This window comes from Somniosus microcephalus, chromosome 2 (genome assembly GCF_052327205.1).
Source record: "Somniosus microcephalus isolate GS21.2 chromosome 2, FLI_Smic_1.0, whole genome shotgun sequence".
NCBI lineage: Eukaryota > Metazoa > Chordata > Chondrichthyes > Squaliformes > Somniosidae > Somniosus > Somniosus microcephalus.
Window position 1 is genome coordinate 387,441,383 of NC_140988.1, and position 22,483 is coordinate 387,463,865.

A 22,483-nucleotide genomic window follows, 5' to 3' on the forward strand; every position below is an offset into this window, starting at 1 on the left:
ATTTTACTACCCATGCTTCGAACACCAGTTTATTCGTCATGGACGCTGCTGTCCATGCTTCGAACACCAGTTTATTCGTCAAACGCCAGCTTATAACTAGGCGTTTGGCCCCCAACGCGTCTTTTCGCTGCCCTTCTCTGCCTTTATCGGTTTACCGTATTCTTCGTCTCATCTCGTCTCGTCTGCCCGTTTTTGGCCTGTGTGTCCTGTGTGTTTTTGAACTCGGGTCTCGTTCTCCTCCCGCGTTCGGCCCTCAGTGTAGTAATGGGCGTCCTTGGTGTAGAGCGGTGCGGGGAGCGAGAAGAGAGCCCGCCACGAGGCCAGGGCACGAGAACGAGAGGCAGGAGGCCAAAGGCCAAGCGATAAGAGGCAAGAGCAAGAGAGCGATCACTACCGATGTGCCTACAATTATAACCAGTTCTTCATTCCTTATCTGCGCGCCAAATCAGGTCAGTCCTTTGTCTAACTTTTGGCGGGCTCGTTTAAAATTACAGCCATTTACTTTAACGACTTCTGGAGTGGTTGTCTCCGTGTTTAATGGCTTTGATGTCCTGGCTGTTTGTCATTTATGAAACTTAATTGTCCTCATCCTGGCTTGATGCCTACTGTGAGCTGTTACCAATTAAATACGCAGAAACCTAATGGCCTCGATTTAGGCCCATTCTAGCCTGATCTGTTCCAAGGTGAATGAATGCATATTCTGTGTTTGCTTAGCTGTCTGGCTCCACAAAGTCTCTTCACAGATTCATGCATTTTAGGTTTCGCTTCAGGTTTTGAAAAGTGCCTGCAGGGCCTTGTTTTTTAAAATCCTGTACTTTTGGTCACGAGGTTGCAGAAGCCATTTTGGGTACCCTTTTTACCAACTTGTCCATACAGGGTCCCTTTATCCATAACTTTTGGGGAATGTGGGAATTTTGAGAACCCTACAGATGATCCAACTCTGGGATTGCTTTCCGTTTGTTTGCTATAAGCGTACCATGAAACTGGAGTAATAATCACTGCACCCTGAAACCATAGCACTGTAAAACCAGAGTAATAATTTGACTGAATAAACACGCTTAGTGACGGGAGACATGGGCTTAAACCAATATGTGTCAGCTGTGGCTCAGTGGGCAGCACCCTCACCTCTGAGTCATGAAGGTTGTGGGTTCAAGTCCCACTCCAGGGACCGGAGCACATAAAGCTAGGCTGACACTCCCAGTGCAGTGCTGAGGGAGTGCTGCACTGTCAGAGGTGCCGTCTTTCGGATGAGACGTTAAACCGAGGCCCCGTCTACTCTCTCAGGTGGATGTAAAAAATCCCACGGCATTATTGCGAAGAAGAATAGGGGAGTTATCCCTGGTGTCCTGAGCCAATGTTTATCCCTCAACCAGCATAACCAAAACAGATTATCTGGTCATTTTCACATTGCTGTTTGTGGGAGCTTGCTGTGTGCAAATTGGCTGCTGCATTTCCCACATTTCAACAGTGACTCCATTTCAAAAGTACTTAATTGGCTGTAAAGCACATTGAGACATCCGGTTTGAAAGGCACTATATAAATGCAAGTCTTTCTTTCTTTAAGTAGTTTTATTTCTGAGACACAGAATGAACAGAGCAGAGTTTAACTCATTCTGGTTTCCCTATACTTCTTCATATATAAGGCACCAAGCAGGCAGCTCCCTTTCTCGCTAACGCAGAGGGTAGAATTTCCATGAGAGTTCTCCCGATCTCCCACCGTTACTCCTGCGGGTGATCGGCGGGGCAAGTGATCATTGCTGTTCCTCAGATTTCCATTGAACTTCCGCTGAAGTTCCCACAGGAGATCGGGAGACCCCTGGTTATATTGGTGGTATTATATAGAAGGGAATTTTTTGCATTCATTCATGGGATGTGGGTGTCGCTGTCAAGGCCAGTATTTACTGCCTATCCCTACTTGCCTTTGAGAAGGTGGTGGTGAGCCACCTTCTTGAACCGCTACAGTCTGTGTGGTGAAGGTACTCCCACAGCGCTGTTAAGGAGGGAGTTCCAGGATACTTCCAAGTCAGGATGGTGTATGACTTGGAGGGGAACTTGGAGGTGGTGGTGTTCCCATGCGCCTGGTGCCCTTGTCCTTCTAGGCGGTAGAGGTTACAGGTTTGGGAGGTGATGCCGAAGAAGCCTTGGCGAGTTGCTGCAGTGCATCTTGTAGATGGTACACACTGCAGCCACGGTACGCCGATGGTGGAGGGAGTGAATGTTTAAGGTGGTGGATGGGGTGCCAATCAAGCGGGCTGCTTTGTTCTGGATTGTATCGAGCTTCTTGAGTGCTGTTGGAGCTGCACTCATCCAGGCAAGTGAAGCGTATTCCATCGCACTCCTTACTTGTGCCTTGTAGATGAGGAACTCCTCCAGTGATATCCTGGAGCTGAGATGATTGGCCTCCAACAACCACAACCATCTTCCATTGTGCTAGGTATGACTCCAGCCAGTGGAGAGGCTTTCCCCTGATTCCCATTGACTTCAGTTTTACTAGGGCTCCTTGATGCCACATTTGGTCAAATGCAGCCTTGATGTCAAGGGCAGTCACTCTCACCTCACCTCATCTCAGGGATTTAGCTCTTTTGTCCATGTTTGGACCATGGCTGTAATGTTATATATGAGGTTGTGTTATATAGGTTGTGTTATATAGCAGGGTATGTTATATATGAGGTTGTGCTATATAAGGGTGTTATATAGAAGGCTATATACGAGATTATGTTATATAGTAAGGAATGGAGGAGAGGGGAGTGGAGGACAAGAACATAGGAACAAAAGAACATAAGAAATAGGAGCAGGAGTCGGCCATTTGACCCCTCGAGCCTGCTCCACTATTCAATAGTGTTAAGTATGTGTATTGTATTGAACAATTAACACATAGACTTAAACGTATAACTCAAACAGGTCTTTACTGGTTGGAGGTAGGGACTGCACGTAGGTCTTTATTTCAGGCCCACAGGCGGGAACTGAGGGGAGATCAGTACCCACAGTACTATTTATACCCCTATGGCCAGGAGTGGTACTGCGTATCACTACGCCCTACAAGTAGTGCAGTCCTGTCCATAGGTTCAAAGTAGCACACATATTACATACACAACATTCCTCCCTTCTTAGCTTTACAGTCATCTCCCCATTTAACATAACGTAATAACATATATAACTTCAGGTTTACATAACAGAATAACATAGATACATAGATAACTTCATGTCAAAACAGATCACAGATTCAGTCTCTGCGGAAAACAGTTCACAGATTCAATCTCTGTGGTGTAGTCGGTTCACGTTGCTGGAGTGACTCATTCAATAGTCCTTCCATGGATTTAACAGTTTGAACTTCCGAACTGAATTGGCTCCGTTCGGAGGGACCACGTGTGTGATCTGGTAGAGGTGATAATGGTTCAGATGGGTCATCTTCTGTTTTTACTTTTCCTTTTCTGCTTCTTGGAGACTCTCTGGGCTCCATTGTCAGCTGCCACAGCTGCCAGCTGCATGCGCAGTTCCTCCTTCTCTTCCTCCTTTTTTTGTAGTAGAGCCACCTTCTCCCGATGTTCCGTAGACTTTCGGTGCTCCTCCATGATTTCTGTATGGTGGGAGTCGAAGTTACAAGTTGGGCAGGACAGGACATAGTAATATTCGGTGTCGTCCTGATCTAGGCCAGCGAGAGGGTCTTCTATTTCCTCCATACCCAGCTGGGCGTTAGCCAGCTTTTGTTCCAAGTCCAGACATCTTTCCTGAAGAGACTTCTTCATGCGTACCTCTTCATCCAGCTTTTTCTGGGCTTTCAGCAAGTCGTTTACTAATGACCTCATTTGAGATTTTACTACTTCAACTTCTTTTGGAGATTGATTGATCGGACTATTCAATCCCTCTACCGGAGCAGCTGTTTCAGCGGTCTGTTGTTCTACGTTGACGTGAGTCAGCGTACTTTTGGCATCCAAGGGCTGCTCTGTTGCAGTCATCTCAGTCTGTGTTGCCACCTCACCTCTTCCAATAACCTTTGAGAGCTCCGAACCCCTTTCGTTTGAATATTGAAGTTCGTGTTCAAGTTTTTCCCATTTCAGAGTCCTGTCCTTCAGCATATGCAGGAGTTGGCTGACCGTTAACTCCTCTGACATCAGATGTTTTGTGTGCTCCTGCTCCATTTTCTCCATCAGCTGCTTCTGTTGTCTTTCCAGATTCTCCAACTCTATATCAAAGAACTCTTTCGTTGCATTCAACTCTTGCTCAAAACGGCGAAGCATTTGTTCTAATTGCTGTTGTAGTTTGAAATGGAGTTGAGTTCGAGCCCAGTGTCCCTCAAAAATGTGCATATCAGTAGACTTGACAGACTCAGAATTCTCTGTTAAACTATGTTGTTGTTGCTCAGTGGAATTCTGTGCTGAAACTTTGTCTTTTGCACATGGGTTGGTCTTACCATCATCAGTTCTAGAGTCTGGGCTGATTATCTGCACCGAGTTCTCACTCTTTATGGCTTTTAGCGAATGCCAGTCCATATTTATGTTTCTAAACCACTCCCGGCCTAGTAGTGGTGGACCTCCCTCCGGTAGCACATATAAGTCCATTATTTGACTTCCTTCGCCCTTGTTGGCCACTGCAACCTTTATTGTCCCGATGGGGTACACTCTCTGCCCCGTGTAGGTTGTCAATATAATCTCCGTATCCTGTAGGGGAATATGTTGGAATAACCTTCTGTAATCTTTCTTATTCATGACCGACAATGCCGATCCAGTGTCCAATTCCATTTTTACTTGGACTCCTTCTATCTGAAGAGTAACCCAAATTGTCTGGAGGTCTGCACCCTTACCAACGTTGAGTACCCTTAAGCTAGCCAGTTCAATACTGCTTAAGCTAGCCAGTTCATTACAGCTTAAGCTAGCCAGTTCATTACTGCTAGCGTCTGAATCGGACTCCTGTTCGGCCACCTTGTGTACCTTTGCGTATTTCCCTTGCGGTGACTTCTTGTTGCTGGTCTTCTTCCCTGACCTGCATACTCTAGCTATATGTCCAAGCCTACCACATGTTCTGCATTCTTGGTTTTTAAACCAACACTGGTTCTGATCATGCGTTGTCTTTCCACAACGATAACATTTGCCAGAACTCACACCCAATTTGTGTGCACTGAGCTCCGGTGACCGTAGCTGCATTACTGCCGTGCCTCTCGCTGCGGCTTCGTGTGCTGCTGCCATAGTGACCGCCTTCTCAAGCGTCAGCTCATTCTCCTCGAGCAGTCGCTTTTGTGTATCCTGTTTAAATAATCCACACACAAATTTGTCTCGTAGTGCATCTGTCAGTCCCGTTCCAAACTGGCAATATTTCACTAATTTACGCAATTCTAGCAAATATTAAGCATTGCTTTCATGCTGTAGTTGCCTTCTGTCATAAAATTTAAATCGTTCCGCTAGCATCAGCGGCGTGGGGTTTAGATGATCTTTCAGGACAGTAACAATCTCATCGAACGTCTTATCCGCCGGTTCATCTGGTGATAACAGGTGTTTCAATTGCCCGTATGTCTTCGCACCCATTAAATTTAATAATGTTAGAGCTTTATCTTGGTCACGAATTTTATTGGCCTTACAATAATTTTTTACTCTTTCAACATATATGGCCCAATCTTCGAGGTCACTATCAAAGGTGCTAATATTCCCGTGTTTAGGCATTGTAGATTTGCAATTTCTCAGATTTTATTTTCTTTACTTGTTATCAAAGATGGCGGCTTCCCGCTCTTGCCGTCGTCCTCCGCCCACAAAATGGCGGTTTTCCCGCGCTTGGCGGTCTTCACCCGTCCCCCGACGCCGTCTCCCTTCAGCCCCCGAGTGCGGCCCTTATCTTCGCCGCGATCGCCCGAGTGCGGCCCTTATCTTTGGTCCCGATCGCTGGCCCGCGCTGCGCCTCGCACTTGAAGCGGCTCCCGGCCTCTGGCTCACCCGCTCGCGCGGCTCTTGCTCGCTCCCTCCCGGGCTCTGGCTTACCCACGAGGTTATGGAGGCTTCAGGGTCCTAATGCCTGTCGCTTCCAGTCGCTGGAAGCTGTCAGGATTTCTGCTGCCCTTCAGTTTTGAGTGGGGTGTTGAGGATTGAAACCTCTCTTCAACGTCCTGTCTTTGGATGAAGCCGCCGTGGAATAACTGCCGCAGGGTTCGAACCGACTCGTCGCCAGTGTTAAGTATGTGTATTGTATTGAACAATTAACACATAGACTTAAACGTATAACTCAAACAGGTCTTTACTGGTTGGAGGTAGGGACTGCACGTAGGTCTTTACTTCAGGCCCACAGGCGGGAACTGAGGGGAGATCAGTACCCACAGTACTATTTATACCCCTATGGCCAGGAGTGGTACTGCGTATCACTACGCCCTACAAGTAGTGCAGTCCTGTCCATAGGTTCAAAGTAGCACACATATTACATACACAACAAATAAGATCATGGCTGATCTTCTACCTCATCTCCACTTTCCTGCACTATCCCCATATCCCTTGATTCCCTTAATATCCAAAAATCTATCGATCTCTGTCTTGAATATTCTCAACGACTGAGCCTCCACAGCCCTCTGGGGTAGAGAATTCCAAAGATTCACCACCCTCTGAGCGAAGAAATTTCTCCTCATCTCAGTCCTAAATGGCCGACCCCTTATTCTGAGACTGTGACCCCTGATCCTAGACTCCCCAGTCGGGGGAAACATCCTCCCCGCATCTACCCTGTCAAGCCCTGTAAGAATTTTGTTTGTTTCAATGCGATCACCTCTCATTCTTCTAAACTCTAGAGAATATAGGCCGAGTCTACTCAATCTCTCCTCATAGGACAATCCCCCCATCCCAGGAACCAGTCTGGTGAACCTTCATTGCACTCCCTCTATGGCAAGTATATCCTTCCTTAGGTAAGGAGACCAAAACTGTACACAATACTCCAGGTGTGGTCTCACCAGGGCCCTATATAACTGCAGTAAGACGTCTTTACTCCTTTACTGAAATCCTCTTGTAATAAATACCATTTGCTTCCCTAATTGCTTGCTGTACCTGCATGTTAACTTTCAGTGATTCGTGTACAAGGACACCCAGGTCCCTCTGACACCAACATTTCCCAATCTCTCACCATTTAAAAAATACTCTGCTTTTCTATTTTTCCTACCAAAGTGGATAACTTCACATTTCTCCACATTATATTCCATTTGCCATGTTCTTGCCCACTCACTCAGCCTGTCTATATCCCCTTGAAGCCTCCTTGCATCCTCCTCACAACTTACATTCCCACCCAGCTTTGTATCATCAGCAAACTTGGATATATTACATTTGGTCCCCTCATCCAAATCATTAATATAGTTTGTGAATAGCTGAGGCCCAAGCACTGATCCTTTCGGTATCCCACTCATTACAGCCTGCCAACCCGAAAATGACCTGTTTATTCCTACTCTCTCTTTTCTGTCCATTAACCAATCCTCAATCCATGCTAGTATATTACCCTTAATCACATGAGCCCTAATTTTGTTTAATAACCTCTTGTGTGGCACCTTATCGAATACCTTCTGAAAATCCAAATACACCACATCCACTGGTTCCCCCTTATCTATTCTACTAGTTACAACCTCAAAAAACTCTCTAACAGATTCATCAAACACGATTTCTCTTTCATAAATCTGTGTTGACTCGGCCCAATCCTATTATTATTTTCTAAGTGCTCTGTTACCACATCCTTAATAACAGACTAGCATTTTCCCTACTACTGATGTCAGGCTAACTGGTCTGTAGTTCCCCGTTTTCTCTCTCCCTCTTTTCTTAAATAGTGGGGTGACATTTGCTACCTTCCAATCCTCGGGAACCGTTCTAGAATCTATGGAATTTTGGAACGGGGAGAGAAGGGAGGGGAGTGGAGGAGAGTGTTGGGGCCTCAACTATTCACAGTATTTATTAACGACCTAGGTGATGGGATAGAAAGTCAGATATCCAAATTTGGCGATGACACAAAGATAGGTGTCATTCTAGGCAGTGTAGATGAAAGCATAAAATTACAAAGGGATATTGAAAGATTAAGCGAATGGGCAAAGAGGTGGCAAATAGATTTCAATGTAGGCAAATGTGAGGTCATCCACTTTGGACCTAAAAAGGATCGAACAGGGCACTTTCTAAACGGTGAAAGGCTAAAAACGGTGGAGGTCCAAAAGAGACTTGGGGGTTCAGACACATAGATCATTAAAATGTCATGAACAGTTACAGAAAATAATCAAAAAGGCTAACGGAATGCTGGGCTTTATATCTAGAGGACCAGAATACAAGGGGGTAGAAGTTAAGCTGCAGCTGTACAAAGCCCTGGTTAGACCACACCTGGAGCACTGGGAGCAGTTCTGGGCACCACACCTTAGGAAGGATATATTGGCCTTGGAGGGAGTGCAGCGTAGGTTTACCAGAATGATACCCGGACTCCAAGATTAAGTTACAAGCAGAAATTACACAGCTGGAATTTAGAAGATTATGGGATGATTTGATGAAAGTTTTCAGGATATTAAGGGGAACAGATAGGGTAGATAGAGAGAAACTATTTCCGCTGGTTGGGGATTCTAGGACTAGGGGGCATAGTCTAAAAATTAGAGCCAGACCTTTCAGGAGTGAAATTAGGAAACACTTCGACACACAAAGGGTGGTAGAAGTTTGGAACTCTCTTCCGCAAACAGTAATTGATGCGAGATCAATTGTTAATTTTAAATCTCAAATTGCTAAATTTTTGTTAACCAGAGGTATCCAGGGATACAGGGCAAAGGCGGGTATATGGAGTTAGGTCGCAGATCAGCCATGATCTCACTGAATGGCGGAACAGGCTCGAGGGGCTAAATGGCCTCCACCTGTTCCGATGTTTCTATGAGAGGGGAGTGGAGTGGATGAGAAGGGAGGGGAGGGGGGGCAGCGGAGAAGAGCGGAGGAGAGGGGAGGGAGAGGGGCAAGGGGAGGGGTGCAGAGGGGAGGAGAGGGGAGTGGGGGAGGGGGGAATGGAGATGGGGAGAGCGGGGGAGAGGGGCGTGGGGGAGGGGGGCGTGGGAGAGGGGAGCGGGCGAGAGGGGAGCGGGAAGAGGGGGAGGGGGACGGGAGAGGGGGAGGGGAATGGGGGAAGGGGAGGGGAGAGGGGGAGAGGGACGGGAGAGGGGGCGGGGGACGGGAGAGGGGGCGGGGGACGGGAGAGGGGGAGAGGATGGGAGAGTGGGAGGGGGAGGGGAGAGTGGGAGGGGGAGGGGACGGGGAGGGGGAGTGGAGGGGAGAGGGGGACGGGAGAGGGGGAGGGGGAGGGGAGAGGGGGACGGGAGAGGGGGAGGGGGAGGGGAGAGGGGGAGGGGGAGGGGACGGGAGAGGGGGAGGGGAGAGGGGGAGGGGGACGGGAGAGGGGGAGGGGAGAGGGGGAGGGGCAGGGGAGAGGGGGAGGGGGACGGGAGAGGGGGCGGGGGACGGGAGAGGGGGCGGGGGACGGGAGAGGGGGAGGGGGAGGGAAGAGTGGGAGGGGGAGGGGATGGGGAGGGGGAGGGGAGAGGGGGAGGGGAGGGGGGAGGGGGACGGGAGAGGGGGAGGGGGACGGGAGAGGGGGAGGGGACGGGAGAGGGGGAGGGGACGGGGAGGGGGAGGAGAACGGGAGGTTGGGAGGAGGACAGGAGAGGGGGAGGGGACGGGAGATTGGGAAGCTCGGAGCAGGTATTTCCAGTTGCAGTCCATGTGTTGCTCTAAGGACTGCCTGGGAGGAATCACATTCCATTAACTTGTCTCTCCAGTTGTCCTCTTGTCGAGGTCGGTGAGCGACTCACTGACGTCCCACAGCTTTTTAGCTAAGGCTTGGTCTTGTGCTGTTGGACAGGGCAGCGCGAGGGAGCAGTCGCTGTCGATGTACTTCCCACTGACACCTTCCATTTCCTTGGACACAGCACAGTAGATGGGGCTCACGGCTCCGTCCTTGGCAGACTGGAACACAGAGAATTGCAGAACATCAAAAAAAATATCAAGAAGTCAACGTGCTTGAACATTCTCTTCAATTCAGAATGCTGAAGGGAGAGGAGTACAGTGAAGGGAGTGGTGTACAGTGAAGGGAGAGGAGTACAGTGAAGGGAGAGGTGTACAGTGAAGGGAGAGGTGTACAGTGAAGGGAGAGGTGTACAGTGAAGGGAGAGGTGTACAGTGAAGGGAGAGGTGTACAGTGAAGGGAGAGGTGTACAGTGAAGGGAGAGGTGTACAGTGAAGGGAGTGGTGTACATTGAAGGGAGAGGAGTACAGTGAAGGGAGAGGAGTACAGTGAAGGGAGAGGAGTTCAGTGAAGGGAGTGGTGTACAGTGAAGGGAGAGGTGTACAGTGAAGGGAGAGGAGTACAGTGAAGGGAGAGGTGTACAGTGAAGGGAGAGGAGTACAGTGAAGGGAGAGGTGTACAGTGAAGGGAGAGGAGTACAGTGAAGGGAGAGGAGTACAGTGAAGGGAGAGGAGTACAGTGAAGGGAGAGGAGTACAGTGAAGGGAGAGGTGTACAGTGAAGGGAGAGGAGTACAGTGAAGGGAGAGGAGTACAGTGAAGGGAGAGGTGTACAGTGAAGGGAGAGGAGTACAGTGAAGGGAGAGGTGTACAGTGAAGGGAGAGGAGTACAGTGAAGGGAGAGGTGTACAGTGAAGGGAGAGGAGTACAGTGAAGGGAGAGGGGTACAGTGAAGGGAGAGGTGTACAGTGAAGGGAGAGGAGTACAGTGAAGGGAGAGGTGTACAGTGAAGGGAGAGGTGTACAGTGAAGGGAGAGGTGTACAGTGAAGGGAGAGGAGTACAGTGAAGGGAGAGGTGTACAGTGAAGGGAGAGGAGTACAGTGAAGGGAGAGGAGTACAGTGAAGGGAGAGGAGTACAGTGAAGGGAGAGGTGTACAGTGAAGGGAGAGGTGTACAGTGAAGGGAGAGGTGTACAGTGAAGGGAGAGGTGTACAGTGAAGGGAGAGGTGTACAGTGAAGGGAGAGGAGTACAGTGAAGGGAGAGGCGTACAGTGAAGGGAGAGGAGTACAGTGAAGGGAGAGGTGTACAGTGAAGGGAGAGGAGTACAGTGAAGAGGGAGACAGTGGCGATATTGGATAGGATAAAAATAGATAAAGAAAAGGCACTTAAAATGTTGGCAGTCCTCAAAGTAGAAAGGTCACCTGGTCCGGATGGGATGTACCTTACATTACTGAGGGAAGTAAGGGTGGAAATTGCTGAGGTTCTGGCCACAATCTTCCAATCCTCCTTCGATATCGGAGTGGTGCCAGAGGACTGGAGGATTTCAAATGTTACTGAGGGTGTGCTGCACTGTCGGAGGGGCAGAAGAGAGGGCGCGCTGCACTATCGGAGGGGCAGTAGAGAGGGAGCGCTGCACTTTCGGAGGGGCAGTACTGAGGGAGAGCTGCACTGTTGGAGGGGCAGTACTGAGGGAGCGCTGCACTGTCGGAGGGGCAATAGAGAGTGTAGTGGCGCTTCTTAGTTTCCAAACAGGCAGCCACTGAGCTGTGGGGTTTTTAACAACGAGTAGACGCGTGTCGAAATAAAACGTTCCCAAACGTAGCTTTGTCTTTTAAACTGTTTACTATAACACTTAACAAACGGAATTACAAAGCAAACACGTATAAACGAACACGGTCAAAAACTGTACTGCTCCAAACCTCACAACTTCTGCCTCCTTCAACCACGTGCAGTTTAAACTGTAAAATGGCTGCACCCATGTGTGGCTTAGGGACTGTTCCATTGTGGCAAGAATGAAGGGGGTGTCTCGGACTATACTACTGGAGCAAGAAAATAGGGGGTTTCTTAATACAATAAGTCGGTCAGGTAAATTAACTGTATTATGCCATTTAACCACTATTTTAAAGTATTTTCTTAAGCTTTTATGGCTCTTACATTCCGGCCCCTAATTGACTAGGCACATGAAGCATATCAATTACTCAAACATTAAGAGTCATAAACTAATGAGTTCAACATATTTACAATATAAGTGTCCACTTTTTTCGTTCGGGAACCTTTCACGCTGCTTCTTGTAGCAGGCAGAGCTTTGTGATCGGTCTTTCCAGGGTACTGGTCTTGGTTTGCAAACAAACGCGACGAACGACGCCTCTGGAGTCTGGCATGGTCTTAATTATTTTTCCCATCAACCAAGAATTTCTGGGGGTTGAATCATCCACAATTAAGACAATGTCTCCGACAATGAAGTTCCTCTTTATTTTGGACCATTTTTGACGCTCCTGTAGCAGAGGTAAGTATTCTCTTGTCCATCTGGTCCAGAAAAGGTCTGACATATACTGAACTTGCCTCCACTTCCGACGGGCATACAGATCTTCCTTTTTGAAGACTCCCGGGGGCATGGCTGGCTGTGTTTTCAACAACAACAGGTGGTTCGGAGTCAGGGCTTCGAGGTCATTGGGATCATCTGATGTCTTAGTTATCGGTCGGTCATTAATGATGGCTTCGACCTCGCACAGAACGGTTTGGAGTCCCTCGTCGTCAAACGCTTGCTGCTTCAGTACAGAACTGAGTAGTTTTCTTACGGTGCGTATCTGCCTTTCCCAGACACCTCCGTGGTGGGATGCAGCCGGAGGATTGAAGATCCACTTAATTCCTGTTTGCATCATGGCTTCCTGTATTTTAAGCTGATTCCAACCTTCAATAGCTTCCCGTAGTTCTCTCTCCGCTCCGACGAAATTAGTGCCATTATCAGAACGCATAATGGACACCTGTCCTCTTCTACAGACAAAGCGCCGCAAGGCGTTAATACAGGAATCAGTGTCAAGCGTGTGTGCCACCTCAATATGAACAGCTCTGATGGTCAAACAAGTGAAAAGCACACCATATCTCTTGACAAGGCTCCGTCCTCGCTTTACCTCGAAAGGCCCGAAATAGTCCACCCCTACGTTTGTAAATGGGGGCTTGTCTGGTAACAAACGGTCTTCAGGCAGGTCTGCCATTTTCTGCTCCCCAGCTCTAGCGTGTAACCGTCTGCAAACAATACATTCAGAGAGTATTTTTCTTATTACGGAATTAGCTCCTGGAATCCAGTATCTTTGTCTTAGCTTCGCAAGCACGTGATTCCTCCCACTGTGCCCAATACTCTGGTGTATATGCTGAAGAATGAGGGTAGCAACCCGGAGGTCCTTAGAAAGGATAGCAGGATGCTTGGCCTCCTCTGGCATAGCAGATTTGTTCAGTCTCCCTCCCACCCTCAGTACTCCATCTTGCAGTGTAGGGTCCAGCTTGTAGATATGACTACCTTTCTTGATTGGAGTATTTCGCTGTCGAGCTTCGATTTCTTCTGGGTATCTTTGTCTTTGACTGAAGCGAACTATCTCCTTCTCAGCCTTGGCCAAATCCTCCACGGTCAATGAATTCTTGCCCAATGTGCTCTTGTGATGATGCGTATACTGCTGTAGAAGCATTCTCTGCTTATCAGGGTTACTTTCAGACTGACTGATAGTGGCTCGGTACTCTTTTCTCTTACCGCTCAGGTGTAGCAGCAACTCTTTCAACCTTAGAAACCATGCAACTGCTTTCCTCAACTGGTGCCATCCTGAGAAATGGTTAACAAGCTTGTTCACTGTGTCAAAGTTCTCTTTCGTATTTATGAGATTTACTGTGACTGATCTCTTGACTTCGACGTCGTCTTCAGCAATCTGACTTGGCATATCTGGTCTTTCTGGCCATGATCTCTCTGTTTCCAGCAGATAACTTGGGCCTTGTATCCAAGTTTCACTCCTCATGAAATTTTCAGCCTTCAATCCTCGTGAGGCTTGATCTGCTGGGTTTAATGAGGTGTTTACGTACCTCCATTGAGATGGTTGTGTAGCTTCTCTAATGGATGAGATTCTGTTTGCTACGAAGGTCTTGAAGCGTATCTTCTCATTCTCTATATACTTCAGCACCGTCGTGCTATCCGTCCAGAAGACAGATTCTTCTAATGGGGGCTGTAACTCTTTCCGCATCACCTGGTCAACTTTAACTGCAACAACCGCTGCCGTCAATTCCAGTCTCGGGATGGTGACCTGCTTCAGCGGAGCCACCCTGGATTTCCCCATGAGGAAGGCACAATGTTTCTGGCCCTGTTGATTTGTCAGCAAGAGGTAAGTAGCCGTGCCATAGCCGTCCTCACTGGCGTCCGAGAAATGATGTAGTTGAGCCGTCTTTGTAACTCCAAAACTCGCGGGCTTGATGCATCTACTGACGTTGAAGCTAGAAAGTTGTTGCAAATCTGTCAACCATCTGTGCCATCTCTGAGCTTGACCTTCTGGGATATCTTCATCCCATCCTCTCTTGTCTCTACACAGCTCTCGTAGCATCAGCTTCACCGGCAGAATGAGTGGTGCCAGGAATCCAAGAGGGTCGTAGATGGAACTGACCATGGAGAGAATCCCTCGTCTTGTGGATGGTCTTTCGTTCACCATTATCCTGAAGTTGAACGTGTCTGACTCGATGCACCATTGTACACCAAGAGCTCTTTCGATAGGAAGGACATCGTGGCTCAGGTCCAGATCTTTGACTTCAGTGGCTCTTTCCTTTTCTGGGATAGAAGCTAGAACTGCTCTGCTGTTGTTTATCCACTTAGCCAGATGGAATCCTCCATTCGAACACAGAGTTCTAAGGTCTCTTGACAGTGCGATGGCATCGTCTTCTGTTGACACGGACTTCAGACAGTCGTCGACATAAAAGTTTCTGAAGATTGTCTCCACAGCCTCTGATGGTGCTTTGCCTTTGCCATCTTCTGCAGTTTTTCTGAGAGCGTAGCTTACACAGCTGGGAGATGATGTGGCTCCGAACAAGTGTACGGCCATTCTACATTCCACCATCGCTTGACTAACGTCGCCATCTGGCCACCAAAGGAAGCGCAGAAGATCAGCATCTTCATCAGGGATTCTAACTTGGTAGAACATTGATTCTATGTCTGCCATCATGGCAACAAGCTCTTGTCTAAACCTAGTCAAGACGCCAATGAGGGTATTAGTTAGATCAGGACCTTGAAGCAGCTGGTCATTCAGTGAAGTTCCTCTGAATGAGGCGGCGCAGTCAAACACTACACGGATATTTTTCTTCTTTGGGTGATACACCCCGTGATGAGGAATGTACCAGACCCTTCCATCGTCTCTGTTCAACTGTTCCTCGGGCACCTTTACAGCATAGCCTTTCGCTATGATGTTTCTCATGAAGTCTTTGTAGGCTTCGTGAAAGTCGGGGTTCTTGTTCAGCTTTCTCTTTAGACTGATGGCGCGTTGCTCTGCTATGCAGCGATTGTTCGGCATCTTCGCGGTCTGTCTTCTCAGTGGCAAACCAATGTGATAGTGGCCATCAATGAACTGTGTAGACCTTGTCATCAAACCCATGAACTGATGGTCTTCTTGTGACATCTCTGTCTTTTCCTCACAGCTGCGTTCTGAGAAGTCTGCGTTGAACTGCTGTATCAACAGCTCTTCAATGCTTGCGATAGAGATGCGATTAACTGTGACGTTTTGTCGTTCCTCCTTGTTCGACTTGTGGCCATCATCTCTCCTTACCGGTCCATTGACTACCCATCCAAGGGCTGTCCTGACGGCGTAGGGTCCGTCATCCTTGCTGTTTATCACCTGCCATGGCTCCATAGTTTTGTAGGCATTGGTTCCAATTAATAGGCCAATTTCTGCTTCAATGTATGGGAGACGCACCTTTTCTAGGTAAGGCCATCTATCCACATCCTTCTGCAGGGCTAGGTTCCCTATTCTAACAGGAATCTCCCTCTGTGTGAAAACATTAGGCAAGTCTATGAAGTCCTTCTCTTCAAGTCCACACACTTCTAGGTCTGACAGGATATAACTTTGCATTGACTTCTCATGACCCATGGTGCGTAATAGGATTTCTGTTCTTCTGCCTCTAACGTTCAGCTGTCGCATGAGTGATTATGTGCAGAACGTTGCTGAACTACCTGGATCCATGAAGGCGTCAGTCTCCACAACCTTCTCACTCCTCTTAGACTTGATCCTTACTGGTGCGATGGCAAGAATACAATCACTGTCACTGGCCCCAGTAAGTCCACAAGTCTCTGGTTCTAGCGACACCAGAGCACTTGAAACAACCGTCTCGTCGGTATTGTTTTCTTCACTCTTCTTAGAGACTTGTTCTTCTTTATGGATATGCAGCAGACTGGGATGTTTCCGAGTGCACTCTCTGCATGTTGTTCTTTGCTTACAGTTTCTACTCAGGTGCCCCTGAGAGAGACATCCAAAGCATAGGCCGTTGCACTTCAGGAATTCGATTCTGTCCTTATGTGGCTGTGCTTTGATGTCGCTGCAGAAATCCAATGTATGATTCTTCTGGCAGAATAAGCATGGCTTCTGAAAGGCATTAGCAGACGTCACTGTGCTGCTCTTTTTGGGGGATGAGTTCTGGGGCCTTTCTTCCTCGGTCTGGGTGACGATAGTTGCAAAGCTGCTTCCCCTGGAACCACCTTTCCTGAGAGTCTTTGATTCAACAGGCTTGGCTTTCACTCTTCCATCGGTGGTCGGGCTGACATCTTGGATGTTTCCAAACAATGGGTCCCTAGCAATTTTAGCCTGTTTGTCTATGAAGTTCACTAAGTCTGCAAACCTGGCTCTACCTTTCCGTCTCTCCATTATCTCAAAGGCTGTTCTTCTCCATTGTTCTCTCATCCTGTAAGGAAGCTTAGAGATGATGATTCTCATAGTCGTAGGATTGTCCATCTCTTCCATGAATTCAACATCCTCCATGGTGTTGCGACATCCTATGAGGAAAAGAACATATGCGTTCAATGCCTCTCCGTCCTCCGATCTGATCTGTGGCCACTTGGTAGCCTTTTCGATATATGCAGTGGCTATCTTCAGCTCGTTACCATAGTGCTCCTGCAGCAACTTCCTGGCTTCTATGTATCCCCGGTCCGGTCTCATGTGTTCACAGCTTCTGACCAGGTCTTGTGGCTTACCACTGGTGTACTGTCCCAGGTTGTACAACTTATCACTGCTGCTCTCTGTTTTGGAGTCAATGGCTTGTTCAAAGGATCTGATGAAGGGCTTATACTTGAGTGGGTCGCCTTGGAACACTGGTATGTCTCTTTGAGGGAGTCGAAACAGATTCTGTTGTTTTACAAGCATCTCTGTAATTTCGTTCTGACGTTGCATCACTCGGTATAGGCTTCTCCCTGTGTCTTCAGGCCTCTGGTGGTCATCAGCAGGGTCTAGTCTAGACCGTCTGACGTCTGGGGTAGCATCACGTGCTCCTGTTAGTGGAGAGGCCACTCTTCCATGCTGTAATGCCAGGGGATTGCCTTCGGGCTCTGTTGTAACTCTTGAAGGTGCCCTGGATCCAACTCTATGTGACGACGTTGACTGGCAGTGGCTCCCGCCATCCCGTGAGCCTTCATAATCTTCGTACGCACTCAACCTGGCGTCTGAGACCTCGATAGCTGTTTTTATCTCCAGCTGTTCTTTCTTTGCCTGCACCTGGGCCCGTTGGGCCTGCAGTTGGGCCTCTTGGACCTGCAGTTGGGCCTCTTCCCGTTCAAGAGCTTGCTTCTCTGCTAAAGATGCTGCGCGCGCCATCAACGCCGCCCGTTCGGCCTCCGCTCTCATGCATCGCGACGAGCTTGTGGTAGAAGCGACTGACCTGCGTCCAGAAACAGAGCTACCTTCTTTTTGATTTTTGCTCGGTCTGGCGGAAGTCTCTGAAATGCTATCGTCTGGTCCGACTTCATCGTCAACTTTATCTTTCTCTGCTGTATCAGCGTCTTGACGAATCTTTAACATCCACTGTTCCGTGGCCTTGATATAGTCCTTAATGCTGGTTGATTTAAGATCAAACCAGTTGTGCTGATCAGCGTTTCCCTCTTCTTCAGGCAGAAGTGCTGATACATCTTCATTGAGTACATTAAATTCTTCATGCAGCTTGGAGAAATCGTAATACATCATGTCTTCAGCTTTCTTAATATTAGCATTATCTTCCATGAGACGATCGATTATCTTCATTTTTCCAGTTATCTGAGCTAATTTAGCCTTCCTTGCACCTATGCTTCTATGTAACTTCTCTTCCATTGCCTTTGGGGTGAGCTTTATTTCCCTCTTTTGGCCAGCAATCTTTCTGACTGATGGAAGCTCCTGGCTCCGTAAGGCCTCGGCCATTTTACCCGCAGCTCTTATTTAGCTTCTCAATAGAATGAACAAAGCAAGTAGCAGTCACTGTACCTTCGCTTTCTTATATTGTCGTCTGGCTCCGTGACCATTCGGGTATACGTTCGCCGACGATTCCGTCCCTTCCTTCTTAGGGAGCTAGTTTTTGACTAATGTAGTGGCGCTTCTTAGTTTCCAAACAGGCAGCCACTGAGCTGTGGGGTTTTTAACAACGAGTAGACGCGTGTCGAAATAAAACGTTCCCAAACGTAGCTTTGTCTTTTAAACTGTTTACTATAACACTTAACAAACGGAATTACAAAGCAAACACGTATAAACGAACACGGTCAAAAACTGTACTGCTCCAAACCTCACAACTTCTGCCTCCTTCAACCACGTGCAGTTTAAACTGTAAAATGGCTGCACCCATGTGTGGCTTAGGGACTGTTCCATTGTGGCAAGAATGAAGGGGGTGTCTCGGACTATACTACTGGAGCAAGAAAATAGGGGGTTTCTTAATACAATAAGTCGGTCAGGTAAATTAACTGTATTGTGCCATTTAACCACTATTTTAAAGTATTTTCTTAAGCTTTTATGGCTCTTACAGAGAGGGAGCACTGCACTGTCGGAGGGGCAGTACAAAGGGAATGCTGCACTGTCGGAGGGGCAGTACAGAGGGAGCGCCGCACTGTCAGAAGGGCAGTACTGAGGGAGCGCCGCACTGTCGGAGGGGCGGTACTGAGGGAGCACTGCACTGTCGGAGGGGCAGTGCTGAGGGAGCGCTGCACTGTCGGAGGGGCAGTACTGAGGGAATGCTGCACTGTTGGAGGGGCAGTAGAGAGGGAGCGCTGCACTGTCAGAGGGTCAGTACTGAGGGAGCGCTGCACTGTCGGAGGGGCAGTAGAGAGGGAGCGCTGCACTGTCAGAGGGGCAGTACTGAGGGAGCACTGCACTGTTGGAGGGGCAGTACTGAGGGAGCACTGCACTGTCAGAGGGGCAGTACTGAGGGAGCGCTGCACTGTCGGAGGGGCAGTAGAGAGGGAGCGCTGCACTGTCAGAGGGACAGTACTGAGGGAGCACTGCACTGTCAGAGGGGCAGTACTGAGGGAGCACTGCACTGTCAGAGGGGCAGTACTGAGGGAGCGCTGCACTGTCGGAGGGGCAGTAGAGAGGGAGCGCTGCACTGTCAGAGGGACAGTACTGAGGGAGCACTGCACTGTCAGAGGGGCAGTACTGAGGGAGCACTGCACTGTCGGAGGGGCAGTACTGAGGGAGCGCTGCACTGTCGGAGGGGCAGTAGAGAGGGAGCACTGCACTGTCGGTGGTGCCATCTTTCAAATGAGACATTATACAGAGTCCCCGTCTGCTCTCTCAGGTGCATGTAAAAGATCCCGTGGCACTATTCAAAGCAGAGCAGGGGAGTTCACACCAGTGTTCTGGCCAATAATTATCCTCAACCAACACCAGTAAGAAACAGCTAATTTGGTCATTATCACATTGCTGTTTGTGGGGGCTTGCTATTCGCAAATTTCCTACATTACAACCGTGAATACACTTCAATAGTGAAGCACTTCGGGATGTCCTGAGGTCATGCAAGGTGCCACATAAATCCAAGTTGCTCCTTTCTTTATCCGAGCCAGGCACAGAGAAGGTTCACTCAGTTAATCCCGGGGATGAGGGGATGGACATATGAGGAGAGGTTGAGTAGATTGGGACTCTACTCATTGGAGTTCAGAAGAATGAGAGGCGATCTTATTGAAACATATAAGATTGTGAAGGGGTTGGATCGGGTGGATGCGGGGAATATGTTCCCGATGGTGGGTGAAACTAGAACTAGGGGGCATAGTCTTAGAATAAGGGGCTGCTCTTTCAAAACTGAGATGAGGAGGAACTACTTCACTCAGAGGGTGGTAGGTCCATGGAATATGCTGCCCCAAAAAACTGTAGAAGCTACATCATTACATAAATTTAAAACAGAAATAGACAGTTTCCTAGAAGTAAAGGGAATTAAGGGTTACGGGGAGCGGGCAGGAATTTGGACATGAGTCTAGGTTCAGATCGGTCATGGCCCTGTGGGTAGCGGAGCGGGCCCAGGGGCCGTGTAGCCTGATCCTGCTCCTATTTCGTGTGTCTAATTCTGTTAGATGCAGGAGATGGTTCTGTGATAGTGGATTGGCAGTTAGGATCAGATCAGCCATGATCTTATTGAATGGCGGAGCAGGCTCGAGGGGCCGATTGGCCTACTCCTGCTCCTATTTCTTATGTTCTTATGTTATGTTCTAATCACCAGGCACTCAGAGTTTCCCTTGGCATCAAGGCGGGCATGTGACTGATGCCTCTCGTGGGCACTGACCTTGAAGAAGAAGATTCCAATCAGGTTGAAGCTGACTCGTATGTACAGATCGTAATTCCTTATCACCTCCGTCAGCACCACTCCCGGATGAACAGCATTCACCGTCACACCTGCCAGTGTCCAGAAAAGACTTTAGACACGAGTCCAGGGAACGGAATTCCAAACACAAATCCTTATTTCAAAACAATCCCTCCCCGCGGATTGGAAGGTAGCAAATGTCACCCTGCTGTTCAAGAAAGGAGGGAGAGAGAAAACAGGGAACTACAGCCCAGTTAGCCTGACATCAGTAGTAGGGAAAATGCTAGAATCTATTATTAGGGACATGGTAACAGGCACTTAGAAAATCATAATAGGATTGGGCAGAGTCAACACGGTTTTATGAAAGGGAAATCACGTTCTCCAAACCTGTTAGAGATTTATATAAATCCAAGTTGTTGTATTTATATAAAACAACAAGTTTTGAGGAAGTAACAAGCAGGGTAGATAAGGGGAAACCAGTGGATGTAGTATATTTGGATTTTCAAAAAGCATTTGATAAGGTGCCACACAGGAGATTGTTACACAAGATTAGGGCTCATGGGGTTGGGGTAATAGGTTAGTATGGATTGAGGATTGGTTAATGGACAGAAAACAGAGAGTTGGGATAAATGGGTCATTTTTGGGGTGACAGATTGTAACTAGTGGGGTGACGCAAGGATCAGAGCTGCGGCCTCAGCTATTTACAATCTATCTCAATGGCTTAGATGAAGGGACCGAGTGTAATGTATCCAAGTTTGCTGATGATACAAAGCTGGTGGGACAGTAATCAGCGACGCCCACATCCCAGGAACAAATCAAAAGAAGCTGTGAGGAGAACACAAAGAATCTGCAAAGGGATATGGACAGGTTAAGTGAGTGGACAATAAGGTGGCAGATGGAGTATAATGTGGGGAAATGTGAGCTTATTCACTTTGGTAGGAAGAATAGAAAAACAGAATATTTTTAAAAGGTGAGAAACTATTAAATGTTGGTGTTCAGAGAGATTTAGGTGTCCGCGTACAGGAAACACAGAGAGTTAACATGCAGGTACAGCAAGCAATTAGGAAGGAAATGACATGTTGGCATTTATTGCAAGGGGGTTAGAGTATAGGAGTGAGTAAGTCTCGCTACAATTGTACAGGGCCTTGGTGAGACCACACCTGGAGTACTGGGCACAGTTTTGGTCTCCTTATTTAAGGAAGGATATACTTGCCTTGGAGGCGGTGCAGCGAAGGTTCACTAGATTGATTCCTGGGATGAGAGGGTTGTCCTATGAGGAGAGATTGTGTAGAATGGGCCGATACTCTCTGGAGTTTAGAAGAATGAGAGGGGATCTCATTGAAGATTCTTAGGGGGAGAAATTCATTTGGAGCGCTAACTTATGAAATCTTGAAACATTAGCGCCAGACGCTAATGATAGTGGGCTTCCAGTAAATTGGCTGTTAGCGCTCCAGGAAGGAAGTGGAGCTAAATCAAGCGCTACCACTTCCCCTGGAACACTAAAGCCAGCAAGAGGGGCGGTAGCGGTGCGACGCTGCCCAATGTCGAGGTCAGTGCTGCCGGGAACGAAGGCTCCTTCCCTCCCTTAAAGGGAAAGGCCATCGTTGCAGGCTCTGCCTTGAAACGAGGTCCCTCATCGCCGAGGGCAGCCGTGATCCGTCACGATCAGCCCCAAGCACTCTAACAGATCGATCACGGCCGAAGAAAGTGCTGAAAAATGGACGTACGGCATTCAGAACATTTTATTGTCACGCACCCACCGTCACCTTTAAATAGCGCTGCTCAAGCGGCCGGTCTCCCTGACAACGCCTCCTGCAGCTGTCGGGGTCGTCACCCGGAGATGCTGCAGGGGGCGGAACCCAATTTCGGGTCCGGGGCGCTGCACAGCACAATGACGTCACGATCTCCGGGTGCAGGAGATCGTGGCACTAGGGGTTACCGTCGCTGCAAACCTCAATGGGAATTTCGCGGGCGTCGGTACTCCAGCCGCGCCCGGTCGCAAAGCCGGTGGTGCCCCGATA

At 48.4% G+C, this 22,483-nt stretch overlaps 1 protein-coding gene across 1 annotated transcript in view; it reads right to left on the minus strand.

Moving 5' to 3' along the window:
- Positions 1-9,552: 9,552 nt before the first annotated feature.
- Positions 9,553-22,483, minus strand: part of LOC147123857 (retinol dehydrogenase 11) — a 64,075-nt gene continuing 51,144 nt past the window's right edge. Inside the window, exons 5-6 of the mRNA XM_085976429.1 lie at positions 20,445-20,554; positions 9,553-9,925 (exon numbers count right to left, since the gene is read on the minus strand). Coding sequence (XP_085832555.1) covers positions 9,722-9,925; positions 20,445-20,554 — 314 coding nt within the window. The 3' untranslated portion in view covers positions 9,553-9,721. The remainder of the gene's footprint in view (positions 9,926-20,444; positions 20,555-22,483) is intronic.